The sequence below is a fragment of the Oncorhynchus kisutch genome, linkage group LG15, assembly GCF_002021735.2.
Source record: "Oncorhynchus kisutch isolate 150728-3 linkage group LG15, Okis_V2, whole genome shotgun sequence".
In the NCBI taxonomy this organism is placed as follows: Eukaryota; Metazoa; Chordata; class Actinopteri; order Salmoniformes; family Salmonidae; genus Oncorhynchus; species Oncorhynchus kisutch.
This window is the reverse complement of record NC_034188.2, coordinates 34,051,448-34,075,467: the sequence shown is the minus strand read 5'-3', so window position 1 is coordinate 34,075,467 and position 24,020 is coordinate 34,051,448. Positions and strand designations below refer to the sequence as shown.

At 42.8% G+C, this 24,020-nt stretch overlaps 3 protein-coding genes across 4 annotated transcripts in view; 1 reads left to right on the top strand and 2 right to left on the bottom strand.

The window, feature by feature from the left end:
- Positions 1-340: 340 nt before the first annotated feature.
- Positions 341-5,486, bottom strand: noa1 (nitric oxide associated 1). Its single transcript, XM_020502484.2, has 7 exons — positions 4,093-5,486; positions 2,589-2,753; positions 2,179-2,393; positions 1,424-1,555; positions 1,093-1,209; positions 861-978; positions 341-760 (listed from the first exon to the last, which is right to left on the bottom strand). Exons 1-7 carry the CDS (start codon positions 5,393-5,395, stop codon positions 528-530), a joined length of 2,283 nt encoding a protein of 760 aa, XP_020358073.1. The 5' UTR covers positions 5,396-5,486; the 3' UTR covers positions 341-527.
- Positions 5,487-5,687: 201 nt separating this feature from the next.
- On the top strand, positions 5,688-21,724 carry LOC109905218 (DNA-directed RNA polymerase II subunit RPB2). Its single transcript, XM_020502480.2, has 24 exons — positions 5,688-5,838; positions 6,304-6,376; positions 6,489-6,639; positions 6,746-6,858; positions 6,970-7,189; positions 9,835-9,993; positions 10,093-10,257; positions 10,340-10,536; positions 15,429-15,548; positions 15,705-15,891; positions 16,021-16,164; positions 16,348-16,487; positions 16,613-16,724; positions 16,864-17,217; positions 17,418-17,586; positions 17,705-17,801; positions 17,884-17,978; positions 18,146-18,396; positions 19,083-19,172; positions 19,498-19,605; positions 19,886-19,999; positions 20,109-20,269; positions 20,513-20,708; positions 21,016-21,724. Exons 1-24 carry the CDS (start codon positions 5,820-5,822, stop codon positions 21,103-21,105), a joined length of 3,525 nt encoding a protein of 1,174 aa, XP_020358069.1. The 5' UTR covers positions 5,688-5,819; the 3' UTR covers positions 21,106-21,724.
- igfbp7 (insulin-like growth factor binding protein 7) overlaps positions 21,489-24,020 on the bottom strand; it is a 16,887-nt gene continuing 14,355 nt past the window's right edge. For both annotated transcript variants that reach the window (XM_020502481.2, XM_020502482.2), the window contains exon 5: positions 21,489-23,540. In XM_020502481.2, the coding sequence (XP_020358070.1) occupies positions 23,518-23,540 (23 nt within the window). In that variant the 3' untranslated portion in view covers positions 21,489-23,517. The remainder of the gene's footprint in view (positions 23,541-24,020) is intronic.

Genomic DNA, 24,020 nt, shown 5'->3' with positions numbered 1-24,020 from the left:
CTATTTTTCAATTACATAAATGCCAACTAACTTTAACACCTTCACCAAAGTGGGGAGTTATTGGACATTGTCCAAGACTTTGAAAACAATTGGCTGTTTAAAACCTTTTTGTGCATTTAAAACAAACATCCTGTACCATTTTCTGCTCTACATTTCTAAATTAAAAGTTGTTGGTGCGTGATTCCTTTTCATTTCTAACATTTTCTGCAGTTACTAATACGTTTCAAAAGTATATTATGTTTCAAAATACTTTGAAAAAAAGTGATTCACTAAAAAGGTTCCTGACCTGCTGTCTAAATGGAAAGGAAGCAATGTAAATTGAAGCACAAGTCTACACATCGATAAACAAATACAACTGTTTATATGTAGGTTATTTATAATCGTTACATTTACAGACAATTTTACAAAACCCAGAGATGGAAAAAAAAATCCATAACGGAAAGTGCTGTATCACGAATAAATATCCAGTACCAAAAGCCTCTTGACATGAAAACCCTTGTTGCTCCATAGAGAGGTTGTTACGCACTTCATTTTTTCTTCTTCACCTTGAGCCTCTCTGCTCCTTTGTAGGACAGGCTGGTGTCTACCAGGGCCTGGGGTTTCCTGGTCTTATAAGCAACAGACTTCTTGATGCGCTCTCCCTTCAGGTTAACGATGTTGGGGAGTAGAGGTGGACTCCTCAGGGAGAGCCCTGCACCCACTGGAGCATGGGCACGCAGCAGGAGACTGTTCCCCTCCACTCCTGTCACTGCCACCCATCCTAAGAATAGAATTTAAAAAATACAATTTGGGAGCACTAGACTTTTGAATACCAACCCTGAAACGTCTGGTTGATCAATTTGTAATTATGTGTGTATTACCTGCAGAGGAAAACTTGATATCAGCACTGGCTTTCTGATAACCCTGCCCCTTCAGCTCAAAATCTTGGGAGACAAGAGGGGGGAATTCCTTCATGCGTTCTTCTCCACCCATTGGTACCTATCCACACAGAGTTCTTCATGTTGATAACATTATTTGTAAACTTGTTTGTAGTACCATTTCAGAAAGAGCTTTTATGTCCTTAACGGAGTTAAGTAAGCAGCATCAACTTACTCCCAGCAGGATTTGACCAGCATGCTTCTGGTAAATGCTGTCAGCCTTGTCCAGACTGGTGATGTGAATCGGGACCCGGTTGGAAGCAATGACTGAGAACCAGCAGGACTTCTCACCCTGGGAAATGAAGATTGCCTCTCAGTCAAAGACAGAAGTGTGCACCACTGTTTCGATGTCACAGTTGAGCATGGTTATTTGTTATTAACATCCCCATTAGCTGTTGCAGTAGCTACTCTTCCTGGGGTCCACACAAAACATGAAAGTGACATAATACGTAACATGAATAGACAAGAACAGCTCAAGGACATAAGCAACAATGAAAGGCATTCACCTGAAGGTAATCAATTCGGCCTAGAGCTCCCAGGAATAGCGACATTCCAGGTTTCAACACAAACGTCCTGGGCACGATGGCTTGTGTGGGCACCACCAACTTCACCTCCTGCTCTGTCAACAGATCGAGGACCTAACAAACATGAGAGAGGGGGGGGGGGGGGGGGGGTGAGATGAATGGATGGCATTGTTCTGTTCAACACTAGTTAGGGCTTGTCTTATAAGAAAACCTTTATGAGTGGTTCAATGCAATAATAAACTAAACTAAACATAAATCTACGCATGATGGTTGATCCATAAATCTGTTCCACTGCACATCCATAAATCTGTTCCATTGTAAATGTATCCTGGCATCCCACTTGTGTAAATGATACTTCCAAACGTGATGTAGTAATAGGAGAGGAATAACAAGGGACTCCTTCTCCCCCAGGGGATAAGCTAAGGAACTACTTTCATCTGCCAACTCACTAGCATCAGAAGGGAAACTTAGTCAAAGGGTATTAATTAGTCCCAAGTGTTCTCTCCTAGTGCTGGTAAACAGTTACATCATGATAACATGCCGTTTCAAGTGGATGCAGGGGTGTGTCTGAAATGGCACCCTATTCCCTATATAGTGCACAACTTTTGACCAATAGGTTGCTATTTTGGACAGATTCCAGGATTGTAATGAGTTGCATTGCAATCTATGAAATAATATGGGCAAAGTTTTAGCCTGGCACTAACAGTGGAGCCAAGAGCGAATAGGAAGTAGCTCACGTCATGCTCTTTCATGATGCCAGGGGTGTCATAGAGCCAGTGCGCGTCTTTCAGTTCGTTGAGCGTCAACTCCACTTCCGGAGAAGGGTTGGAAAGAGTACAGTCTCTCTCCTCCTTGTCAATCACATCCTCTCCGTAGGCCAGACTATCAGGATCAAACTCTATCAGGCCTCTGTTGGATTCTACGTTGGTACGGAACGTCCTCCCAATGCGACCTAAACCAACATAGGATTTTTTATAATTACCCTGCATTAAGAGTACAAATCTATAAGCAACAATGCAAGCCATTGAAAACACAGAAGGCCAAGGGCTAAGCTGCATGGGTTGTCCAATTCCACCCCTTGGTACTTAGGCTACCATGTTGGGGTTACCATCAGTCGTGTCTCCAACAGCCAACACCAATCTCTTACCCACTAGGTAGCCCTGCTTGCTGAACTGCTCTAGTCTCTTGAGCTCCTGTGGAGAGAGATCACTCTCGGTCTGATTGGAGGAGCTCTGGAGCCTCTCGGACCTCCTGAACATGCGATACGGGGTGGGGTTGATGATGGGGAACTTCAGGAGGTTCAGGGTTGTACCTGTGGATCAAATTCAATTTCAAATACAATTTCAGAATTTGTTTTCAACATTTTAGAGAGACTAGAGCCTATACACAAATGGACATACTCTGAGTGTACAAAACATTAGGAACCTTTCATTACATAGACTGACCATGTGAATCCAGGTGAAAGCTATGATCCATTATTGAGGTCAGATGTTAAATCCACTTCAGTGAGTGTAGATGAAGGAGAGGAGGCAAGTTAAAGAAGGATTTTGAAGCCGCAGAAAAATGAGACATGGATTGTGTGTGTGTGTCATGCAGAGGGTGAACAGGCAAGACAAAATATTTAAGTGCCTTTGAATGGGGTATAGTAGTAGGTGCCAGGCGCACCTGTTTGTGTCAAGAACGGCAACGCTGAGGGGACTCCAGAGTGGTGCAGTGGTCTAAGGCACTGGATCGCAGTTCTAGAGGCATCACTACAGACCCGGGTTCGATCCCAGGCTGTATCACACCCGGGCTGTATCACACCCGGCCGTGATCGCGAGTCCCATAGGGCGGCACACAATTGTCCCAGCATCATCTGGGTTAGGGGAGGGTTTGGCCGGCGGGCTCATCGCACTCTAGTGACTCCTTGTGCCTGACCTCGGTCATCAGCTGAACTCCTACACATTGGTACGGCTGGCTTTCGGGTGAAGCGGGCGGGAGTTAAGAAGTGCGGTTTGGTCATGTTTGGAGGATGCGTGACTTGAGCCCGTTGGGGAGTTTCAGCGGCGTTAAGACAAGATCGAAATTGGGGTGAAAAAGGTGGTAAAATACAACAAAATATTTGTTAAATTAACTGCACCGCTGCTGGGTTTTTCCACGCTCAACAGTTTGCCGTGTGTATCAAGAATGGTTCCCCACCCAAAGGACATCCTGGTCTACCACCCAAAGGACATCCAGACAACTTGACACAACTGTGGGAAGCATTGGAGTCAACATGGGCCAGCAATCCTTGTGGAATGCTTGACACCTTGTAGTCCATGCCGTGACGAATTGAGGCTGTTCTGGGGTGCAACTCAATTTTAGGAAGGTGATCCTAATGTTTGGTATACTCACTATAGGTGTTATTGGTTCAAGCTTTCCATCAATGTGACTGTAAAAGTTGTTGGAATGTAAAACTTTTTCAAGACTTCTGATTACAGCAGCATAGAAAGGAGACAGTTCCATAAATAAGCTCTACAACACTCAGACGGTCTGTGTGCTATCACAAGGTCATGAACTCAACAAAATAACCTATTCAACTAGAAGCTTTTTGTTCACGGTCTTGTTTGAGTGTTTGTAATGCATCTTATTGTGGAACTTTGGGATACAGGCTGGGCAGAGCTCTATCTTACCAGGCCATGGAGATATGGTAGCTTTGTGGATCACATCTGAGGCCCTGGATTTGCAGTAGTCGGACTCCAGTAGACTGTTGAACAGTGTGGATTTCCCGGCATTGGCTGTTCCTACCAGATACACGTCTCCCTTGTACTTCCACGATCTCTGAAGACTTGAGATGAGATTTTCTATTCCGTATCCCGTTTTGGCACTGATTAGGTGGGTATCTTTGATATTATCACTGGAAATGCCTACATCAGCACAGTACATGGAAAGCTGACGTTTAATCCTTTGCAAGTAGTTTTCAGAGTCTCCAGGAAGCAAGTCCACTTTATTACCCAGAACCACTATGTGTTTGTTTTCTCCAACAAGCTCTAGCAAGTCTGGTACTATGGAGTCTGGGATGTCCAGAAGATCCACAATCAACAGTACCAATGCTTTCTCTGATTTGACCCCGCGGACTATATCCCGATATTCCTCCTTGGACATCGTGACAGTCAATGCCTTTTGGTGGTGTGTGAGCAAGTAGCAACGTTGACAAATTGCCTTTTTCAATTCATCTTCCTCTAGCAAAAGTTTATACTTCTCACTTGGAAGATAGCCTGCCACATCAGGTGCAATGCAGTGCATGACTGCGCCACAGCCGTTGCAGCAGGTGTCACTGACAGGTTCCTCCATATCTGGTGTACCATAGATTCTCTGCTGTCCTTTAAGTTTCTTTTTCTTACTTGTTTCCTTGAGAGGGAACCCTACATCATGAAACTCGATGAGAGAATCAGGGCTCACCGTCTCCAGTTTGGTGACGGTCCCATCTTTCAATGACCGCAGCTGTTGCTCCAGAGTCCTCTGCTGCTTCTCGGAGCCTGACCTCGGCGGCAACCTCTCGTCTTCTTTGGAAATCATGGGGACAGCATTCACATGGAGTTGACCACGAAGTTGGTCAACGTGACTATTTTCTGGCTCAATGTAGTCCATGAAAACAAATTCCTCCTCTTTTTCTGGCTCTATGGAGGCGTGTGTCCCCTGATTTTTTATTTTTTTACCCAGCTCTTGAGTTTCACCGCTTGCACCTTTTGCAGTGCTGTAAAACCTGGTCATCCATGTGCCATTCAATACAAAAGGATGTGCCTGATGGAAACCGCTTCCTCCAAACACAGAAGTATACTGCCTTGGTAGAGCAGGTGATGATATCCATTTGGTCCTATGCTTTACAGATAGACATGGAACTGAAAGATGTCGAGAACATTTACAAGTAACAAGTTCACGTAACGGGACTTGCAATAATTTATACATCTTTACAAACGAATACAATTTAATCATACATTAGAAACCACAGTGAGATAACATAACCTTGAATGAAAACGCATGTGAGTCGCTGTTGCAAGAAACCATTAATATCCTGACAGGAACTTACGTATCCGGAAAGGCCGTTTATTTACGTTTACAACTATTAAGATTCGACATATAATATAATAAAACATATTGTTTGTTAGAAAACCATGGATCATTATAGTTAATATTAGATCAGAGTAGTAAATATATTTAGTTAACACTAATTTCTTGCACATTAAAATAATAACTTTGATATAGGAAGTGACGTTCAGGCTTGACCATCGATATTTTATTTTGTGTGTTCATTTAGCAAAGTGTGTGACGTTAGACAGCGTTGAATCAGACACTGTTGATGATTTAAAAGTCGGTTTCTGCTTATTTATGCGAACACGAGAGGGAATCAGCAGTAACCATGTATGACCAAGATGAAGGTTTGTTTGTATTTCAGCCATTTGAGTCGAATGCGTTATTTTTTACATAATGTAGTTAGCTAGCTTGCTTCTAGCTATCTAGTTAGCATACAGGCTAATATGCGCATCACCAAGAATAGATAGCTACAGTAGCTAGCAAGCATACTAGTGCTATGTAACTTGCGAGGTTAACTAATTGCCTAGTTAATTAGTTGGTTGGTTTCACCAGACTAAACACCTAGCTATAATCACACTTTCAACTAGGCCTACTTATATGAAAATCACATCATGTCATGTTGAATAAACAAAGTTAGCAAGTCTTTGAGGTCTGCAGATTTAAAATACCTTTCTTTGTGTCTATCAGTTGTAGTGCTGTAGGAAACTCCATGAACTAGTTAGGGCCTTGGCTAATGTTATGTCACTGCGTCTATAGGCACTTCTTTGATGTCTTTTCTGTGATCTGTTATCCAAATTCTGTGATCTCAGATATCCAATACGATGAGGATGAGGATGAAATCACCCCCGATTTATGGCAGGAAGCTTGCTGGATTGTTATCAGGTAAAACTATGCTCTTACCTATCTCTCCTATTTTTGTTGTATCCTCATGTAGCATACACTATGCAGTTTGCTTTTGTTCAAATAACACTATCCTCTCTGATGCGCCTTACAGTTCCTATTTTGATGAGAAGGGCCTGGTGCGACAGCAGCTGGACTCCTTTGACGAGTTCATCCAGATGTCTGTGCAGAGGATCGTGGAGGATGCCCCGCCCATTGACCTGCAGGCTGAGGCCCAGCACACCTCTGGTGAGGTGGAGGATCCGGTGAGTGACAGACAGGCGCTTTCAGATATTCTGCTTCATGTATTGCCTCTCTCTATGAGGGCACTTACTAATGCCCTGTTAACGCTCCCTTTTTGTTGCTCTACAGCCACGCTACTTGCTGAAGTTTGAGCAGATCTACCTTTCAAAACCCACTCATTGGGAAAGAGATGGAGCCCCGTCGCCTATGATGCCCAACGAGGCCAGACTCAGGAACCTTACGTAAGTTTGCTAATTTGGGGCCATACTTTTATCACAATAAATCTCCCTTGCACATCATTTGCAACCTTCAGTGCTGCCAGTGCCAACTAGGGCCACATCTGTATTATACAGGTACTCTGCTCCACTGTACGTGGACATCACCAAGACCATCATCAAGGAGGGTGAGGACCAGCTGCAGACCCAGCACCAGAAGACCTTCATCGGCAAGATCCCGATCATGCTGCGCTCCACCTACTGCCTGCTCAGCGGCCTGACAGACCGTGATCTGTGTGAGCTCAACGAGTGCCCACTGGACCCCGGGGGCTACTTCATCATCAATGGGTCAGAGAAGGTAAAAGGAGAAAGAAAGTAGAGGGCAGATTCCTGTCTTTAATCTATGTTTCAATCAGGGTTGGGGAGTAACATATTATGAAAGAAATGTAATATGTTATGTTACCAGAAAAAATATTGTAATCAGATGACAGATACTTTAAAAACATTTTTTTTTTAGTAATTCAGAAAATATGTTTGTGTAAAAAATCTTTGACACCTTCCTGTTTTATCAATGATATAACATTCAAATCAGCATTGAAAAAAGGTGCAAGTTTAGGTTTGTTCCGCCTGAGTGAGTCTGACCACAAGTCAAAGACCACTATGATGACACACTAAATGCATTTGAAGGATCACAAGAAAAAAGCAAGAATAGGCTTCTGTAAGCTACAGTGGCTTCAGAAAGTATTCACGCCCCTTGACATTTTTCCACATTTTCTTGTGTTATAGCCTGAATTTAAAATGGATTAAATTGAGATTTGGTGTCACTGGCCTACACACAATACCCCATAATGTCAATGTGGAATTATGTTTTTAGAAATGTTTACAAATGAATTAAAAATCAAAAGCTGAAATTAGTCTAAGTATTCAACCCCTTTTGTTATGGCAAGCCTAAATAAGTTCAGGACAAAACATGTGCTTAAGTTGCATGGACTCTGTTTGCAATTGTAGTGTTTATCATGATTTACTTCATCTCTGTACCACACACATACAATTCATTATCTGTAAGTCAAGCAGGGAATTTCAAACACGGATTCAACCACAGAGACCAGGGAGGTTTTCCAGTGCCTTACTAAGACAGGCAAGTATTGGTAGATTAAAATAAAAAGCAGACATAAAATTTCCCTTTGAGCATGGTGACGTTATTTATTTTGCTTTGGATCAATACACTCAGTCACTACAAAGATACAGGCGTCCTTCCTAACTCCGTTGCCCGAGAAGAAGGAAACCACTCAGGGATTTCACCATGAGGCCAATGGTGACATTAAAACAGTTACAGAATGTAATGGCTGTAATAGAACTGAGGATGGATCAACAACATTATAGTTACTCTACAATACTAACTTAATTGACAGAGTGAAAAGAAGGAAGCCTGTACAGAATACAAATATTCCAAAACATGCATCCTGTTTGCAACCAGGCACTAAAGCAAATCTGCAAAACATGTGGCTAAGAAATTAACCTTATGTCCTGTTTGGGGCAAATCCAACACATCATGGAGTACCATTCTTAAAATGTTCCAAGTATGGTGGTGGATGCATCATGTCATCGGCAAGGTATGCTTGTCATCGGCAAGGTATGCTTGTCATCGGCACGGTATGCTTGTCATCGGCACGGTATGCTTGTCATCGGCACGGTATGCTTGTCATCGGCACGGTATGCTTGTCATCGGCACGGTATGCTTGTCATCGGCACGGTATGCTTGTCATCGGCACGGTATGCTTGTCATCGGCAAGGACTAGGGAGTTTTTTGGGGGGGGGGCTAAAAATAAACTGAATACAGCTAAGCACAGGCAAATTCTGGTTGTCTGCTTGCCAACAGACACTGGGAGAAAAATTCACCCTTCAGCAGGAAAATAACCTAAAATGAAAGGCCAAATATACTCTGGAATTTCTTAACAAGATAAGATTGAATGTTCCTGAGTGGCCTAGTTACAGTTTGGACTCAAATAGGCATGCAAATCTATGACAAGTCTTGAAACAATGATCGACAACCAACTTGACAGAGCTTGGAGAATTAAAAAAAAAAAAAAATCTGCAAATCTTGCACAATCCAGATGTGAAAAGCTCTTAGAGACTTACCCAGAAAGACTCACAGCTGTAATAGCTGCCAAAGGTGATTCTAACATGTAATGATCAGGGGTGTGAATACTTGTGTAAATTAGATTTCTGTTTCATTTTCAATACATTTCATAAGATTTCTAAAAACAGTTTTATTTTTGTATTTCAGGCTGTAACACAACAAAATGTGGAATAAGTTGAGGGCTTAATACTTTCTGAAGGCACTGTATCTCTTTAAATGGTCCTACTGCTGTCGGAAATTTAAAGATGATCCAATTTGAATAAATGCTTGGCGGTAAGGACGACAGCAATGGTGTAGCCTACAAAATCATAAACAGAGTAGGTCAATAAGTCCTTCGTTTTTGGTTATGCTCAGGTAAAACAGTTCGGCTAATCTGTATTTCTATATTTACAAGTCCTATTCTTGATGATCAAGGTGTATTAAATGAATTGGAATGACTAGAAATCTGACAGACTTTGGTTTTTAATGTAAATATATAGCCTAATCGTATTATTATCTGTGCTAGCAAGCAATGGGTTAGAAGAAGCCTACATAACCAACCCATAAAGTAAAATACCACCTCCATTTATGGCCAGCTATGTAAACTCTAACACTTATTTATCCTGCAGTAGATGTCGTTCAATTGGTAATATTCATTTTTGTCTTCTAATGCATCTTAAGGGGAAAGTCATCTGAAAGTAATCAGATTGTTACTGAGTTTAGGTAATCCAAAAGTTATGATTACAGTTTTGGACAGGTAACTAGTAATCTGTAACAGATTACATTAAGAAAGGAACCTAGCCAACCCTGGTTTTAATGAGTGAGCACTAACACACGCTTTTGCAATTGGGCTATTGATAGGAATTGCCTTGTTTGGTTTGCAGGTCCTGATCGCCCAGGAGAAGATGGCCACGAACACAGTGTACGTCTTCGCCAAGAAGGACTCAAAGTATGCGTACACAGGGGAGTGCCGCTCCTGCCTGGAAAACTCCTCGCGCCCCACCAGTTCCATCTGGGTCAGCATGATGGCCAGGGGAGGACAGGTGAGAAACAGATATACCTGGTCCTAAATTTACTGGCAAATTTGCTACCGTCCCAGAGATTTACATGTCAGAATTTTGTTTTGTTGCTTTTTCTCCCAGGGGGTGAAGAAAAGTGCCATTGGTCAGAGGATCGTGTCCACTCTGCCCTACATCAGACAGGAAGTCCCCATCATCATAGTGTTCCGAGCCCTGGGCTTTGTGTCCGACAGAGACATCCTGGAGCACATCATCTACGACTTTGACGACCCTGAGATGATGGAGATGGTAAATCTCTTGTCTAGGATGTTCTAGATACAGGAAACACCACACACATACACTACTTATCTGATGTGCTGTGCTCCACCAGGTCAAACCATCCCTGGACGAGGCCTTTGTGATCCAGGAGCAGAACGTGGCGCTGAACTTCATTGGCTCTCGTGGTGCCAAGCCCGGTGTCACCAAGGAGAGGAGGATCAAGTACGCCAAGGAGGTGCTACAGAAGGAGGTGCTCCCCCACGTCGGAGTCAGTGACTTCTGTGAGACCAAGAAGGCCTATTTCTTAGGGTGAGTATTTATTATGTTATATTAATGTAATGACCGTGGAGCAGGCATTCCCAATCTGTTCCATTCCAGGGACCACCAAATCACTTCAATAAGCTCTTGAGGACAAAATATTTTAGGGACAGATTGCAATTTATTGGGGGGAGGGGTAGTCCAAAATAGGGAAGGTTGGTCAAACTTTCTTCTCCTAGTAAATTTTTGCTCTTTTACAGGTTTTACTATATAATGTCTTCCATTCTATCCAAATGTCTTCATCCGCTTGCATGAACACCTATATCAAGGTGGTGTGTCACTTCCTTTATGAACTACGCTTTTCCATGTGCTAACTTTTACTGTTCCAAAGGTCAATGCAGTCTAACGGTCTCTCCTGCCCTCTATCCACCATTTAAAGTGACATTAGTGGTAGGTGGATCGTTTGTCCAGCTCTGCAACAGGCTAACGAGCAATTATACCACATATAAAAGCATTCAAAGCTGTGTCAATGTTTAAATATGAATCCACAAGAATAAATAGTAATAGAAGATAGGCAGCGGACAGGCCAGGTGCATCATTCAGTGGTGGAAAAAGTACCCAATTTTCATACGGGAGTAAAAATACCTTAATAGAAAATGACTCGAGTGAAATTCACCCAGTAAAATACTACTTGAGTAAAAGTCTAAAAGTATTTAGTTTTAAAAGTCTAAATCATTTCAGAATCCTTATATTAAGCAAACCAGATGGCACAATGCCAGGGGCGCACTCAAACAATCCGATATATACAAACCAAGCATTTGTGTTTTAGTGAGTCCTCCAGACCAGAGACAGTAGGGATGACCAAGGATGTTTTCCGTGTGTGAATTGGACCATTTTTCCTGCTAACAAAGCGTTCAAAATGTAATGAGTACTTTTGGGTGACAGGGAAAATGTATGGATTCAAACAATATTTTCTTTAGGAAAGTAGAAGTTGTCAAATATAAATAGTAAAGTACAGATACCCCAAAAAACAACTAAGTAGTACATTACAGTATTTTCTAAACTTTAATAAGTACTTTACACCACTGGCATCATTGCATGAAAGAAAAGTGATGACATGAAACACACAACTAAGAAAGCTCCCCTGTTGATCTTGTTTAGGGACAATAGAATTATCTTACCTAGACTAGCCTACAACACCACAATGCAATGAATAATTGCATTATTGTTATCAAGTGAGTAAAAAATCTACTCTAGGCTGCAGTGAAAATGTGCAAAAGCTGTGACAGTGCAAAAGCTGTGTGATTCAAATGTTTAATCACATTTGGATCAGTTGTTGGTCTACTCTCAACAGTTTATAAGGTCTAGAAAGGCCCGGTAGCAGGCCAGTCTGGCTGTATTTTTACTTCTGTTTACTGAATGTGCTCTCTGTAGATCATCCTTCTCCCAAGTCGTCCTACAATAATGTGGCCACATACGTCGGGAGTTTACATACACTTAGGTTGGAGTCATTAAAACTTGTTTTTCAACCACTCCACAAATGTCTTATTAACAAACTATAGTTTTGGCAAGTCGGTTAGGACATCTACTTTGTGCATGACACAAGTAATTTTTCCAACAATTGTTTACAGACAAATGATTTCACTTATAATTCACTGTATCACAATTCCAGTGGGTCAGAAATGTACATACACTAAGTTGACTGTGACTTAAAACAGCTTGGAAAAAATCAAAAAATGATGTCATGGCTTTAGAAGCTTCTGATAGGATAATTGACATAATTTGAGTCAATTGGAGGTGTACTTCTGGATGTATTTCAAGGCCTACCTTCAAACTCAGTGCCTCTTTGCTTGACATCAAGGGAAAATCAAAAGAAATCAGCCAAGAATTGTAGACCTCAACAAGTCTGGTTCATCCTTGGGAGCAATTTCCAAATGCCTGAAGGTACCACGTTCATCTGTACAAACAATAGTACGCGAGTATAAACACCATGGGACCACGCAGCCGTCATACTGCTCAGGTAAGGAGGTGCGTTCTGTCTCCTAGAGATGAACGTACTTTGGTGCGACAAGTTCAAATCAATCCCAGAACAACAGCAAAGGACCTTGTGAAGATGCTGGAGGAAACGGGTACAAAGTATCTATATCCACAGTAAAACGAGTCCTATATCGACATAACCTGAAAGGCCGCTCAGCAAGGAAGAAGCCACTGCTCCAAAACCGCCATAAAAAGCCAGACTACGGTTTGCAACTGCATATAAGGACGAAGATCGTACTTTTTGAAGAAATGTACTCTGGTCTGATGAAATAAAAATAGAACCATTTGGCCATAATGACCATCGTTATGTTTGGAGGAAAAAGGGGGAGGCTTGCAAGCCGAAGAACACCATCCCAACCGTGAAGCACGGGGGTGGCAGCATCATGTTGTGGGGATGCTTTGCTGCAGGAGGGACTGGTGCACTTCACAAAATAGATGGCATCATGAGGCAGGAAAATTATGTGGATATATTGAAGCAACATCTCAAGACATCAGTCAGGAAGTTAAAGCTTGGTTGCAAATGGGTCTTCCAAATAGACAATGACCCCAAGCATACTTTCAAAGTTGTGGCAAAATAACTTAAGGACAACAAAGTCATGGTATTGGAGTGGCCATCACCAAGCCCTGACCTCAATCCCATAGAAAATCTGTGGGCAGAACTGAAAAAGCGTGTGTGTGGCAAGAAGGCCTACAAACCTGACTCAGTTAAACCAGCTCTGGGCCAAAATTCACCCAACTTATTGTGGGAAGCTTGTGGAAGGCTACCTGAAACGTTTGACCCAAGTTAAACCATTTGAAAGGCAATGCTACCAAATACTAATTGAGTGTATGTAAACTTCTGACCCACTGGGAATGTGAAATAAAAGCTGAAATAAATCGTTCTCTCTACTATTATTCTGACATTTCACATTCTTAGGATCATCACTTTATTTTAACTGACCAAGACAGGGAATGTTTACTAGGATTAAATGTCAGGAATTGTGTAAAATTGAGTTTAAATGTATTTGGCTAAGGTGTATGTGAACTTTAGATTTCAACTGTATGCTCCCGGCAGGCCTAGCTATTCAGGAATCTTAACACATGTTCGGCCTCCTCTCCAAGCCTAGTGGCTATTCCTCGCGCACCTAGAACCGAAAGCTTCACTCTGGCGGAAATATTTATCATTTCACTTTTTAAAATGTGTTACCTTTTTTGTATGTGGCATTAACACAACCAGTCACAATGTTTCAATCTGATTAGGCTACTTCAAAAGTCTCCTGTAGGAATGCGCAGATTCATCCAAAATATAATCCCAGCATCTGCAAAATGGCTTGACATTAACCAGGTTTCCAACCAACCTTTTTTATGCAGTAAAGTAGCCTACATGTTGGATAAAAAAAATGCATGACAGATTAAATAAATTATGATGCACTTCACAGGGTAGAATTTCAGTGATGAGGTTGATGCTCCTTTCAATAAATATGGAGGGTCTTATTCTGGTGGCTTGGTAAGTGATGCTTGGCTGCCATTTGACAAATAGAAATAATCTTGTATTTATGTCTATAATAATCTCATGTAGTAGGATATACCTGCACTGTATCTGCAACCTGTTGGCTAGCGTGCATGTACCAATACCAGAGTGGGCGCGCACACCTACTCAACTTTTTTTGTGACGAAACCATCACTAGAGTTGAAAATGCCACGGAAACCCATTTAACTTGTGTTTTTTTAATCAGTACATGGGGAACTTCGTCTCAAAGTATTTTTTATGTGCACTACGTGTTTAGGCACATACTTTTATCTGCAACAAGTAAATTTGATGAAACCGCAACTCTGGGATGGGATAATGTACAAGGGTTTTCCCTCCAGAGCGCTCAAGACCTCCGACTGGGGTGAAGGTTCACCTTCCATCAGGACAACGACCCTAAGCACACAGCCAACAAGACAATGCAGGAGTGGCTTCGGGACAAGTCTCTGAATGTCATTGAGTGGCCCAGCTAGAGCCTGGACTTAAAACCGATCTAACATCTCTGGAGAGACTTGAAAATAGCTGTGCAGCCATGCTCCCCATCCAACCTGACAGAGCTTGAGAGGATCTGCAGAGAAGAATGGGACATGGATGTGTTTTCTGTTGAGATTGACGTAGTCTAGTTATTGTGGTGTTGAAAATGCAAACCATGATATTGAAGTGCTCGTATTCCTATGTTTTGTTTATTGGTTGTGTGGTGCATTGGCACAGAAACCTGTTGGTGGGAAAAGATGTTGTATATATTTTTATATAATTATAAATATGGCGTAAAAATTTAGAAAATCTGATTCCACCCTAGCTGATCACTGTCTGCAAGCGGCTCTGATCGTAAGTAATGAAACCAGCAGGGAGAGTGCGATCATCTGTGGTGGTCGGCGAATCTTCTGGCCAGCAGCCCTGCATGGCATCGAACTGTGCCACAAAAGCATGCTGAAGTGGCGAAGTCGATATCCACGTTTATAAACGCAGTTATTGTTATTTGTGGTCTAAAACATTATTTTGAGTTAATTCTATGATGGGGGGGGGGGGGTGTTCAATTTATTTGACAGTACAAGGGGGGGGGTCACCTGAAAATATTTTAAAAGTTGGGGAGACACCTTGAGTTGGAACCCCCCCCCATTATTACAGATGGATGTCTGTTAAACGGTTTGCGTTGTGAAAAGTAATATAAAATTGGATATAACACTGCAATATGAAACTTTTTTTATTTTATTACAAACTTTGTTGACCACAGGTTGAAACCACTGCCATAGAGATCGTGTAACTCACCAGGTCTCTGTTGGACATTCTTTATGTAATTCTACGGTTATGACTGTGTTCTATTACTTCATACAATGGTCTTTATGTTGTTGCTGGACGTATCGATGTAACTCGGTGGTGTATCTGTGTCTGTTTGCAGGTACATGGTCCACAGACTCCTATTAGCGGCCCTGGGCAGAAGAGAGCTGGACGACAGGGATCACTATGGCAACAAGAGACTAGACTTGGCTGGGCCGCTGTTGGCTTTCCTGTTCCGTGGGTAAGTCCTAAAGAAACACATCTATAAAATGTCTAGAAAGCTTTAATTTCAGATGTAGTGCAACGTTTTGTAAACCGCACTCCTATCCAAACTGAGCATTTGGTGAATATGTATGGAAGCTTTTTAAATTTTTTTGATTTGTTTGGACCCATTTAGAATGTTCAAGAACCTGCTGAAAGAGATCCGCATCTACGCCCAAAAGTTTATTGACCGAGGGAAGGACTTCAACCTGGAGTTGGCCATCAAGACACGAATCATCTCCGACGGCCTGAAGTACTCTCTGGCCACGGGGAACTGGGGTGACGTCAAGAAGGCCCATCAGGCCAGAGCTGGAGTGTCCCAGGTAACACACAGGGCAGAAAACATCTGGTACACATCCCTATATAGTTACAGCTTAGTTTTCCGTTATGCTGCGAAAAGATGATTTTGTTTATCGTCATTAAAAATTACAACATTCCTCGTCTGTTTATAGGTGCTGAACCGCTTGACCTTCGCCTCCACCCTCTCTCACCTTCGTCGTGTGAACTCCCCCATCGGTAGGGACGGCAAGCTAGCCAAGCCCCGGCAGCTTCACAACACGCTGTGGGGCATGGTGTGCCCTGCTGAGACCCCGGAGGTATGCCCAATACCACTCCAAATCACATTTATGTTCCTTATCAAGGGGGTCAGTTGTTGTATGATGACAAATTGTAATGTTACCCACAAGGAGCTAAGCTCTCACTTACAATTGACATTGAAAGTGTTGTCCCTGCTTATTTTGTCCCCCATTTTTATGTCCCCTCCCTGTCTTATTTCCCAGGGTCATGCTGTAGGCCTAGTGAAGAACCTGGCCCTCATGGCCTACATCTCTGTGGGCTCCCAGCCCTCTCCCATCCTGGAGTTCTTGGAGGAGTGGAGCATGGAGAACCTGGAGGAGATCTCACCGGCAGCCATTGCGGAGTGAGTCCAGCAGATGGCGGCACACTGCTCTTTATTAATACAGAAAAAACATTGTCATGTCTCTGAAAAGTTTGTCAACCCATTTTATCGGCATTTTATGTTTTCCATTAATTCTACCCTAACAGTGCCACAAAGATCTTTGTCAATGGCTGTTGGGTGGGCATACACAAGGACCCAGAGCAGCTGATGAACACACTGAGGAAACTGAGGAGGCAGATGGACATCATTGTGTCTGAGGTAAGAGAGAATTTTTCCAGATTTTCAGGACTTTTCTGACATTTTCATTATTTTATTATAAAATTAACCTACACATAAAAACCCAATATCCCCTTTTTCAGGTGTTCTATTTACTCATACACTATTACCCGTTTTCTAGGTGTCCATGATCAGAGACATCCGAGAGAGGGAGATCCGCATCTACACGGACGCCGGGAGGATCTGTCGTCCTCTGCTGATCGTAGAGAAGCAAAAGCTGCTGCTGAAAAGGAGACACATCGACCAGCTGAAGGAGAGGGAGTACAACAACTACAGTTGGCAGGACCTGGTGGCCAGCGGCGTGGTGGAGTACATCGACACCCTGGAGGAGGAGACTGTGATGCTGGCCATGACCCCTGATGACCTCCAGGAGAAGGGTGTGGCCTACTGTTCTACATACAGCCACTGTGAGATCCACCCCTCCATGATCCTGGGAGTCTGTGCTTCCATCATCCCCTTCCCCGATCACAACCAGGTACAGCAACAACAACAAAAATATGCTCCTAAAATAGGTTTTCTTATTGGGGCTGATTTGAATAGATGCAATGGCAAGAGACTGTTAATATCTATGCTATGAAACATCCTAAATTAAGATTTTTATCCATCCATTTGAACTGTAAATCAATGAATACATCCCCCCCCCCCCCCCCCCCCCCCCCACCTTTTCCCATGTAGTCTCCCAGAAACACATACCAGTCTGCTATGGGTAAACAAGCCATGGGTGTGTACATCACCAACTTCCACGTGCGGATGGACACCCTGGCCCATGTGCTCTACTACCCCCAAAAACCCTTAGTCACCACCCGCTCTATGGAGTACCTACGTTTCAGAGAGCTCCCTGCAGGTGAGAGCTGGAGCGCTGCAGAATTGGCAGCCAATTACACTTTTTTAACTCTGACCTAAAAATGTCTGCCGTTTTTCTAGTCCTGGCTCGTTGAAATCCTCCATTTGTGCTTGGTTAGGTATCAACTCGATTGTGGCTATTGCGGCGTACACTGGCTACAACCAGGAGGACTCTGTCATCATGAACCGCTCTGCTGTGGACCGTGGATTCTTCAGGTTTGTGCTGTGATTTGAAGACCTGCACTTTGCTGTGAAAATGACTTAAGACAAAATGTGTAAATAAGTGTTTTTATTTCAGGTCTGTGTTCTACCGCTCCTACAAAGAGCAGGAGTCAAAGAAAGGCTTCGATCAGGAGGAAATCTTTGAAAAACCCTCACGCGAAACCTGTTCGGGTACGTCCTAGGCATCTTGGCATCTTAAAAATGTAAAGGAGTCAGCCATTAAACCAGAGCCTATTTCCATCATCTCATACATTTTCCATCTGCAACTTCTATTAAATTGGCATTCATACGAAGAGAATTTCTCATTGAACAACCCAATGGTCCTCCCCTTCCCCCAGGCATGAGGCACGCCATTTACGACAAGCTGGATGACGACGGCTTGATAGCTCCCGGAGTGCGTGTTTCCGGCGAGGACGTCATCATCGGCAAGACGGTGACCCTGCCGGAGAACGACGATGAGCTGGACAGCACCAACCGGCGCTACACCAAGAGGGACTGCAGCACCTTCCTCCGCACCAGCGAGACAGGCATCGTGGACCAAGTCATGGTCACCCTCAACCAGGAGGGCTACAAGTTCTGCAAGATTAGGGTGTGTCCTGAGTCCTCTAGATTTTCCCAGTAGTGACATTTTGACAACGCGGTTAGTAGGCTGTAAAAATTTAAAAACAAACATGCTAACAAATTACTCCTGTTGACAGCTCTACTTCTCATTTGTCAAGTTTAGGGTAGGCAGGAATTACATCCACAGTAGGGGCAGGTTTGAATTAACCATGACTTGAGTTTCACAAGCAGAATTGTGTGTGTGTGTGTGTAACCTTTTATTTAACTTGACAAGTCAGTTAAGAACAAATGATTTCCAATGACGACCTACCAGGGAACAGTGGGTTAAATGCCTTGTTCAAGGGCAGAACGACAGATATTTACCTTGTCAGCTTGGGGATTCGATCCAGCAATTATTATTGGTCCAACGTTTCTAACCACTAGGCTACCTTCCCCGCCCCATTGCTTCCATAGAAGCAACAAGACAAAGAAGCCAAATCAGAGTTGTTGACAGATTGACTAAATAAAACATGGACTCCACTGACGGAATATTGCACCCTCTATCCTTACTTCACAGCTAGAAACACCCAGCGTTTTGCTACACCTGCAAATAACATCTGCTGTATGTGACAAATAAAGTTAGATTTGAAGGTTATGAGGCCTCCTTACACATGCCACTCATCTGTCTACTTGTGGCAGGATTTAACTTGACTACATTTATTTTTTTCTTGCCAGGTTCGCTCTGTTCGTATCCCCCAGATCGGTGACAAGTTTGCCAGTCGACACGGGCAGAAGGGTACCTGTGGTATTCAGTACAGACAGGAGGTGAAGTATTAGACATGTTCCTCATGCCTCGTCTACCGACTCCTCACTAGACTACACAGTGTGTCATTGAGCCAGGCTGTCTGGTCAATTGTCTAGAGACGTATTGTGTTTAGACTGAACGTAAATACAAAACAAAGGTCTCTTCACAGGAAATGCTAAGCAACATCCCAGAAGGAGTATGTACTATAAAACTGATTTGAAATATAACATGGAAGAATGTGCCACGTTCCTGTCAGAGGATATCCCTTAGATGAACTGGTTCCGAAAATTGGAACCCACGTGCAGAAGTCTTTGTGAAGTCCATTGTTTCCGATGCTTTCCGCAGGACATGCCCTTCACTTGCGAGGGAATTACCCCAGACATCATCATCAACCCCCACGCCATCCCCTCTCGTATGACAGTCGGCCATTTGATTGAGTGCCTGCAGGGCAAGGTACTGTCGCCTGTCTGACTCCTCCACCCACTTCAACTTTTACTCCCTTTTTACTAGACCTCTTAATGTGACCGTAAAGTGATCATAAGTAAAACCAATAGGATTGTCTGTCGTCTAGATTAGATCTTTTACAGATGACAAAGTTCAGCGAGAATTTGTTAAATAAAAAAAATCAAGCAGAGCATTAAATTTTTTTTAGGCGTTATGTAAATCAAGTGTTGCGGATGGCAGTTATCTTGTAGCAACATTTCCACCTTCCTGTCCTCCTTTCACCTTGTAGGTTTCAGCCAACAAAGGGGAGATTGGTGACGCCACGCCTTTCAACGATGCGGTCAATGTGCAGAAAGTCTCCAACCTGCTGTCTGAATACGGATATCACCTGAGGGGCAACGAGGTCAGGACGTCAGCCTCCTTTACCATTCACATCCTACTTTTCTATAGTAGCTACTTGACACTAGTCTGTCGAGAGATTCCAATTGACTGGCTTCATCTTTCCCTTCTAGGTGTTGTACAACGGCTTCACCGGCCGTAAGATTACCTCTCAGATCTTCCTCGGGCCCACATACTACCAGCGCCTGAAGCACATGGTGGACGATAAGATCCACTCTCGGGCCCGAGGCCCAGTCCAGATCCTCAACAGACAGCCCATGGAGGGCAGATCACGGTAAGAACACTAATAATTATTTAACGTCTGACTTTTTCCCCTTTTACGGTACTATGTGAGTGCACTGGGTATGCATTTCTGAGCTCGTATTCATAAAGCGACTTTTTAAGTAGGAGCTGATCTATGATCAGTTCTGTCTTTTTAGATTCTAATAAAAGCACTAGATCCTCGATCAGATGCTTTGTTAATACAGGCCCTGATTTTGGCCCACTTTACTAACCATGCTGTCATCTGTCCACCCAGTGATGGAGGTCTTCGTTTTGGGGAGATGGAGCGTGATTGTCAGATTGCCCACGGCGCGGCTCAGTTCCTGCGCGAGAGGCTGTTCGAGGCGTCCGACCCCTACCAGGTCCACGTCTGCAACCTATGTGGCCTCATGGCCATCGCCAACACCCGCACGCACACCTACGAGTGCAGGGGCTGTCGCAACAAAACACAGGTACGTGTCAACACCACCACCACCACCTGTTATCCCTGTTTTTATTTTATTTGTTTATTTAATTTCACATTTATTTAACATGGTTTATGCTTAGGTCGGCCTATTAATTTGTTGTTACTACCTTTTTATTACAGTAACTATGTCAATTCTGATTCTAACTACAATACAGTATAGTGAAATGTGTCCTATAGATTAGTGTTCAAAAATGACTAGCCTATCAAAAAAATCTTGACTCTGGGCCTCTATAGCCTTAGTTTTGTTTCTGAAGATTTATTGATTAAGATAATGTACAATGTAACCTTTTCAGATCTCCTTGGTCAGAATGCCGTACGCCTGCAAGCTGCTCTTCCAGGAGCTCATGTCCATGAGTATCGCCCCTCGTATGATGACCAGTTAGGACCACTACCGAGCCCCTTTTCGAGTCGACGGAAATTCAAATTCTGTTTGGAAGGAATGTCGAGGACATCACTTATCTCTACAGTGGGGGAGCTGGAGAATCAGGAGACTGTTTTAATGCTAATGGTCAGGCTTGTGTTTTTGTCTGCAAAAGTATTTTTGTTGTGATATCACAGTTTTGGAAAAGAAGATCGTCTGTTATTTTTGGAAAACTAGAATAAATGTTTATTGTGCTGTCACACTGTATTTTTTTAATTCTGTGTTTTGTAGCTAGCTTGATCTGGATTTGAAAAACTCAGATGTTATATTTCTGTCACACTTTAAAAAGCTCTGTGCATAACTCTTGATCATGTAATATCGAAATAACCACAAAAAATAACCAAATCAATTTTTGTATTTATTAGTGATGTACAGCACCTGTCACACAGTAATAACATCTAGTGTTAGTAAACCATACACCAACGTGAATACAGCAAATTCATACATACAGCTTAAGTCTGGGGGAAACTAGAAACATTTGGTAAAAGCAATGTCCGCTGGCCTCTTCATTGGAGTTGCAGACTTTTAGCACCGAAAGTGGATCTCTACATTCCATCATAAATCCTCCTTTTTCTACACCATTTCATACTTGTCAGTTACTCAATATGCCCTACAGTACATCCCCAGACATCTGCCACTGTTTGGATTGGTAGCTAAACCCGTAGTATGCGAGTACTGGGATTATATGAATGCAAAAGTGTTCTGAGTTTGGTTTTCCTTCCTCTAATTCCTGATCACTCACTCCACACAATGGCTTTTGCAAAGGCATGTCTTTATGGCTTGTCAAGGGAAAGAATGATTTGTGGACTTTTCAGGGGGTCCAAAAAATAACCTTGGTACATTAGAAATAAAAATATATATAATTTCAAATGTAAGATTTATTCAAATTCATGGGTTTTTTAACATGACAATTTTAGTAAGGGTAATTGTTTTATGCCTGGGTGTCTGTTTCTGCCTTGCCCACGGGCAAACTACCGCATTTGTGGCCCCTGGGAACCGGCCTCCATTTTTTTGGGGTAGTCCGTTAACTTCCTGCATTTCAACAACTTCTTGCACATTTTGTCATGAAGCTAACAGAACATGTTGCAGTTTTAAAGCTAAGTTCCTGCAATTATACACTTTTTGCCATGGGGAAGGGATTATTTAGCTGTTTTATAGCTTGTCTCATGCTTTTATTCACATTTTGCCATGAGGCTGAGAGAAAATGTGGCATTTTTAAAGCTAATTTCATGCAATTCTACACATTTTGCTATCATATGCTAATAGAAAAACAATAGGTCAGGGGGCACGCACCCGTTCGGTAATCTGATCCTGATTGGCCAACTAGTGATGGTCTTGCAATGAATTATTTTTGCTAGAATTAAATGGAATAATTCACAAAAACAGTAAACTATGTCAAAAAAAGATGGAATAGTAAGAGTGAAGCATGCACATGCAATTAGTGTGTGTGCACATACACAGTGTACAAAACATTAGGAACACCTGCTTGTTCCATGACAGACTGACCAGGTGAGAGCTATGATCACTTATTAAATCCATGTCAATCAGTGTTAATGAAGGGGAGGAGACTGGTTAAAGAAGGATTTTTAAGCCTTGAGACATGGATTGTGTAAGTGTGCCATTCAGAAGGTGAATGGGCAAGACAAAAGATTTAAGTGCCTTTGAACAGGGTGGGGTCGTAGGTGCCAGGCGCACTAGTTTGAGGGCATCAAGAACAGCAATGCCGCTGGGTTTGTCACGCTCAACAGTTTCCCGTGTGTATCAAGAATGGTCCACCACCCAAAGGACACCCAGCAAGTTTGACACAACTGTGAGAAGCATTGGAGTCAATGTGGGCCAGCATCCTTGTGGAAGGCTTTTGACACCTCAGAGGTCATGACCCAACAAATTGAATCTGTTCTGAGGGCAAAAAGGGATACAACTCAACATTAGAAAGGTGTTCCTAATGTTTTGTACACTGTGTACTTATTGATGAATTAACTTGTGTGTGATGTCAGTGACAAGAAATGTGTGTGAGAGGTCTAAATGACTCTTGTGGATGACTGTCTACAATACAGTGTACTGAATATCACTGAAAACTGACTTGTTACAAGTCCTGTGTGGCTCAGTTGATAGAGCATGGTGCTTGTAATTCTAGGGTTGTGGGTTTGATTCGGATTGCGCTCACCACTGAAAGTTGCTCTGGATAAGAGTGTCTGCTAAATGACTAAAATATTTAACACATATTTAACAAATGGCAACGTTCTCAAATATAAATCTGATGGATCTCTGGGATGCGAATGGTGGCTGTTGGTCCTCTTTCTGTACAGGTCTACTGGTGGGATGGTAGGGGCTTCTCCCTCTCCTGATCCTGCCAGGAGTCGCCACTGAGGCTCTACAGCTCATCATCCTTGGCCACTGGAAGAGAGACACACAGGCAAGAGCACAATGACACATTGGGTAAGTGGATTTCTAGGGTAATCTTCCTTAACTGGTCCTATTTATGACCAATGATAGCGGAGACCTATGTGTTATATGTGAATCTGGGGGAGACCTGAATACTGATCTGTTTCCATCAGATTTGTATCCCATATCTAGCCCTGATTCCTTTTTTAGATAACTGGTAATGAAGAAGTGCTTAGATCTTGCAGGACGGAGAGCGTCCCTTGTTTTGAATAGTGTCCATTATCACAGATCACCAAACATCCAAGTTCTTTCCCCTGGAGCGCAGATGTATAGGCAGTGCAGTGAGTGCATCTGTCAACGCTCGCACAAAGTTACACACCCAGTAACACAAGCTGCCTTGTCGAAGGCAACCATCAAGCCCTGTCAAGAGAGCAGCCAGGTGATGTGGATCAAGCTAAGTATGCACTCCTAAACATGTCAGGACAGAATGGG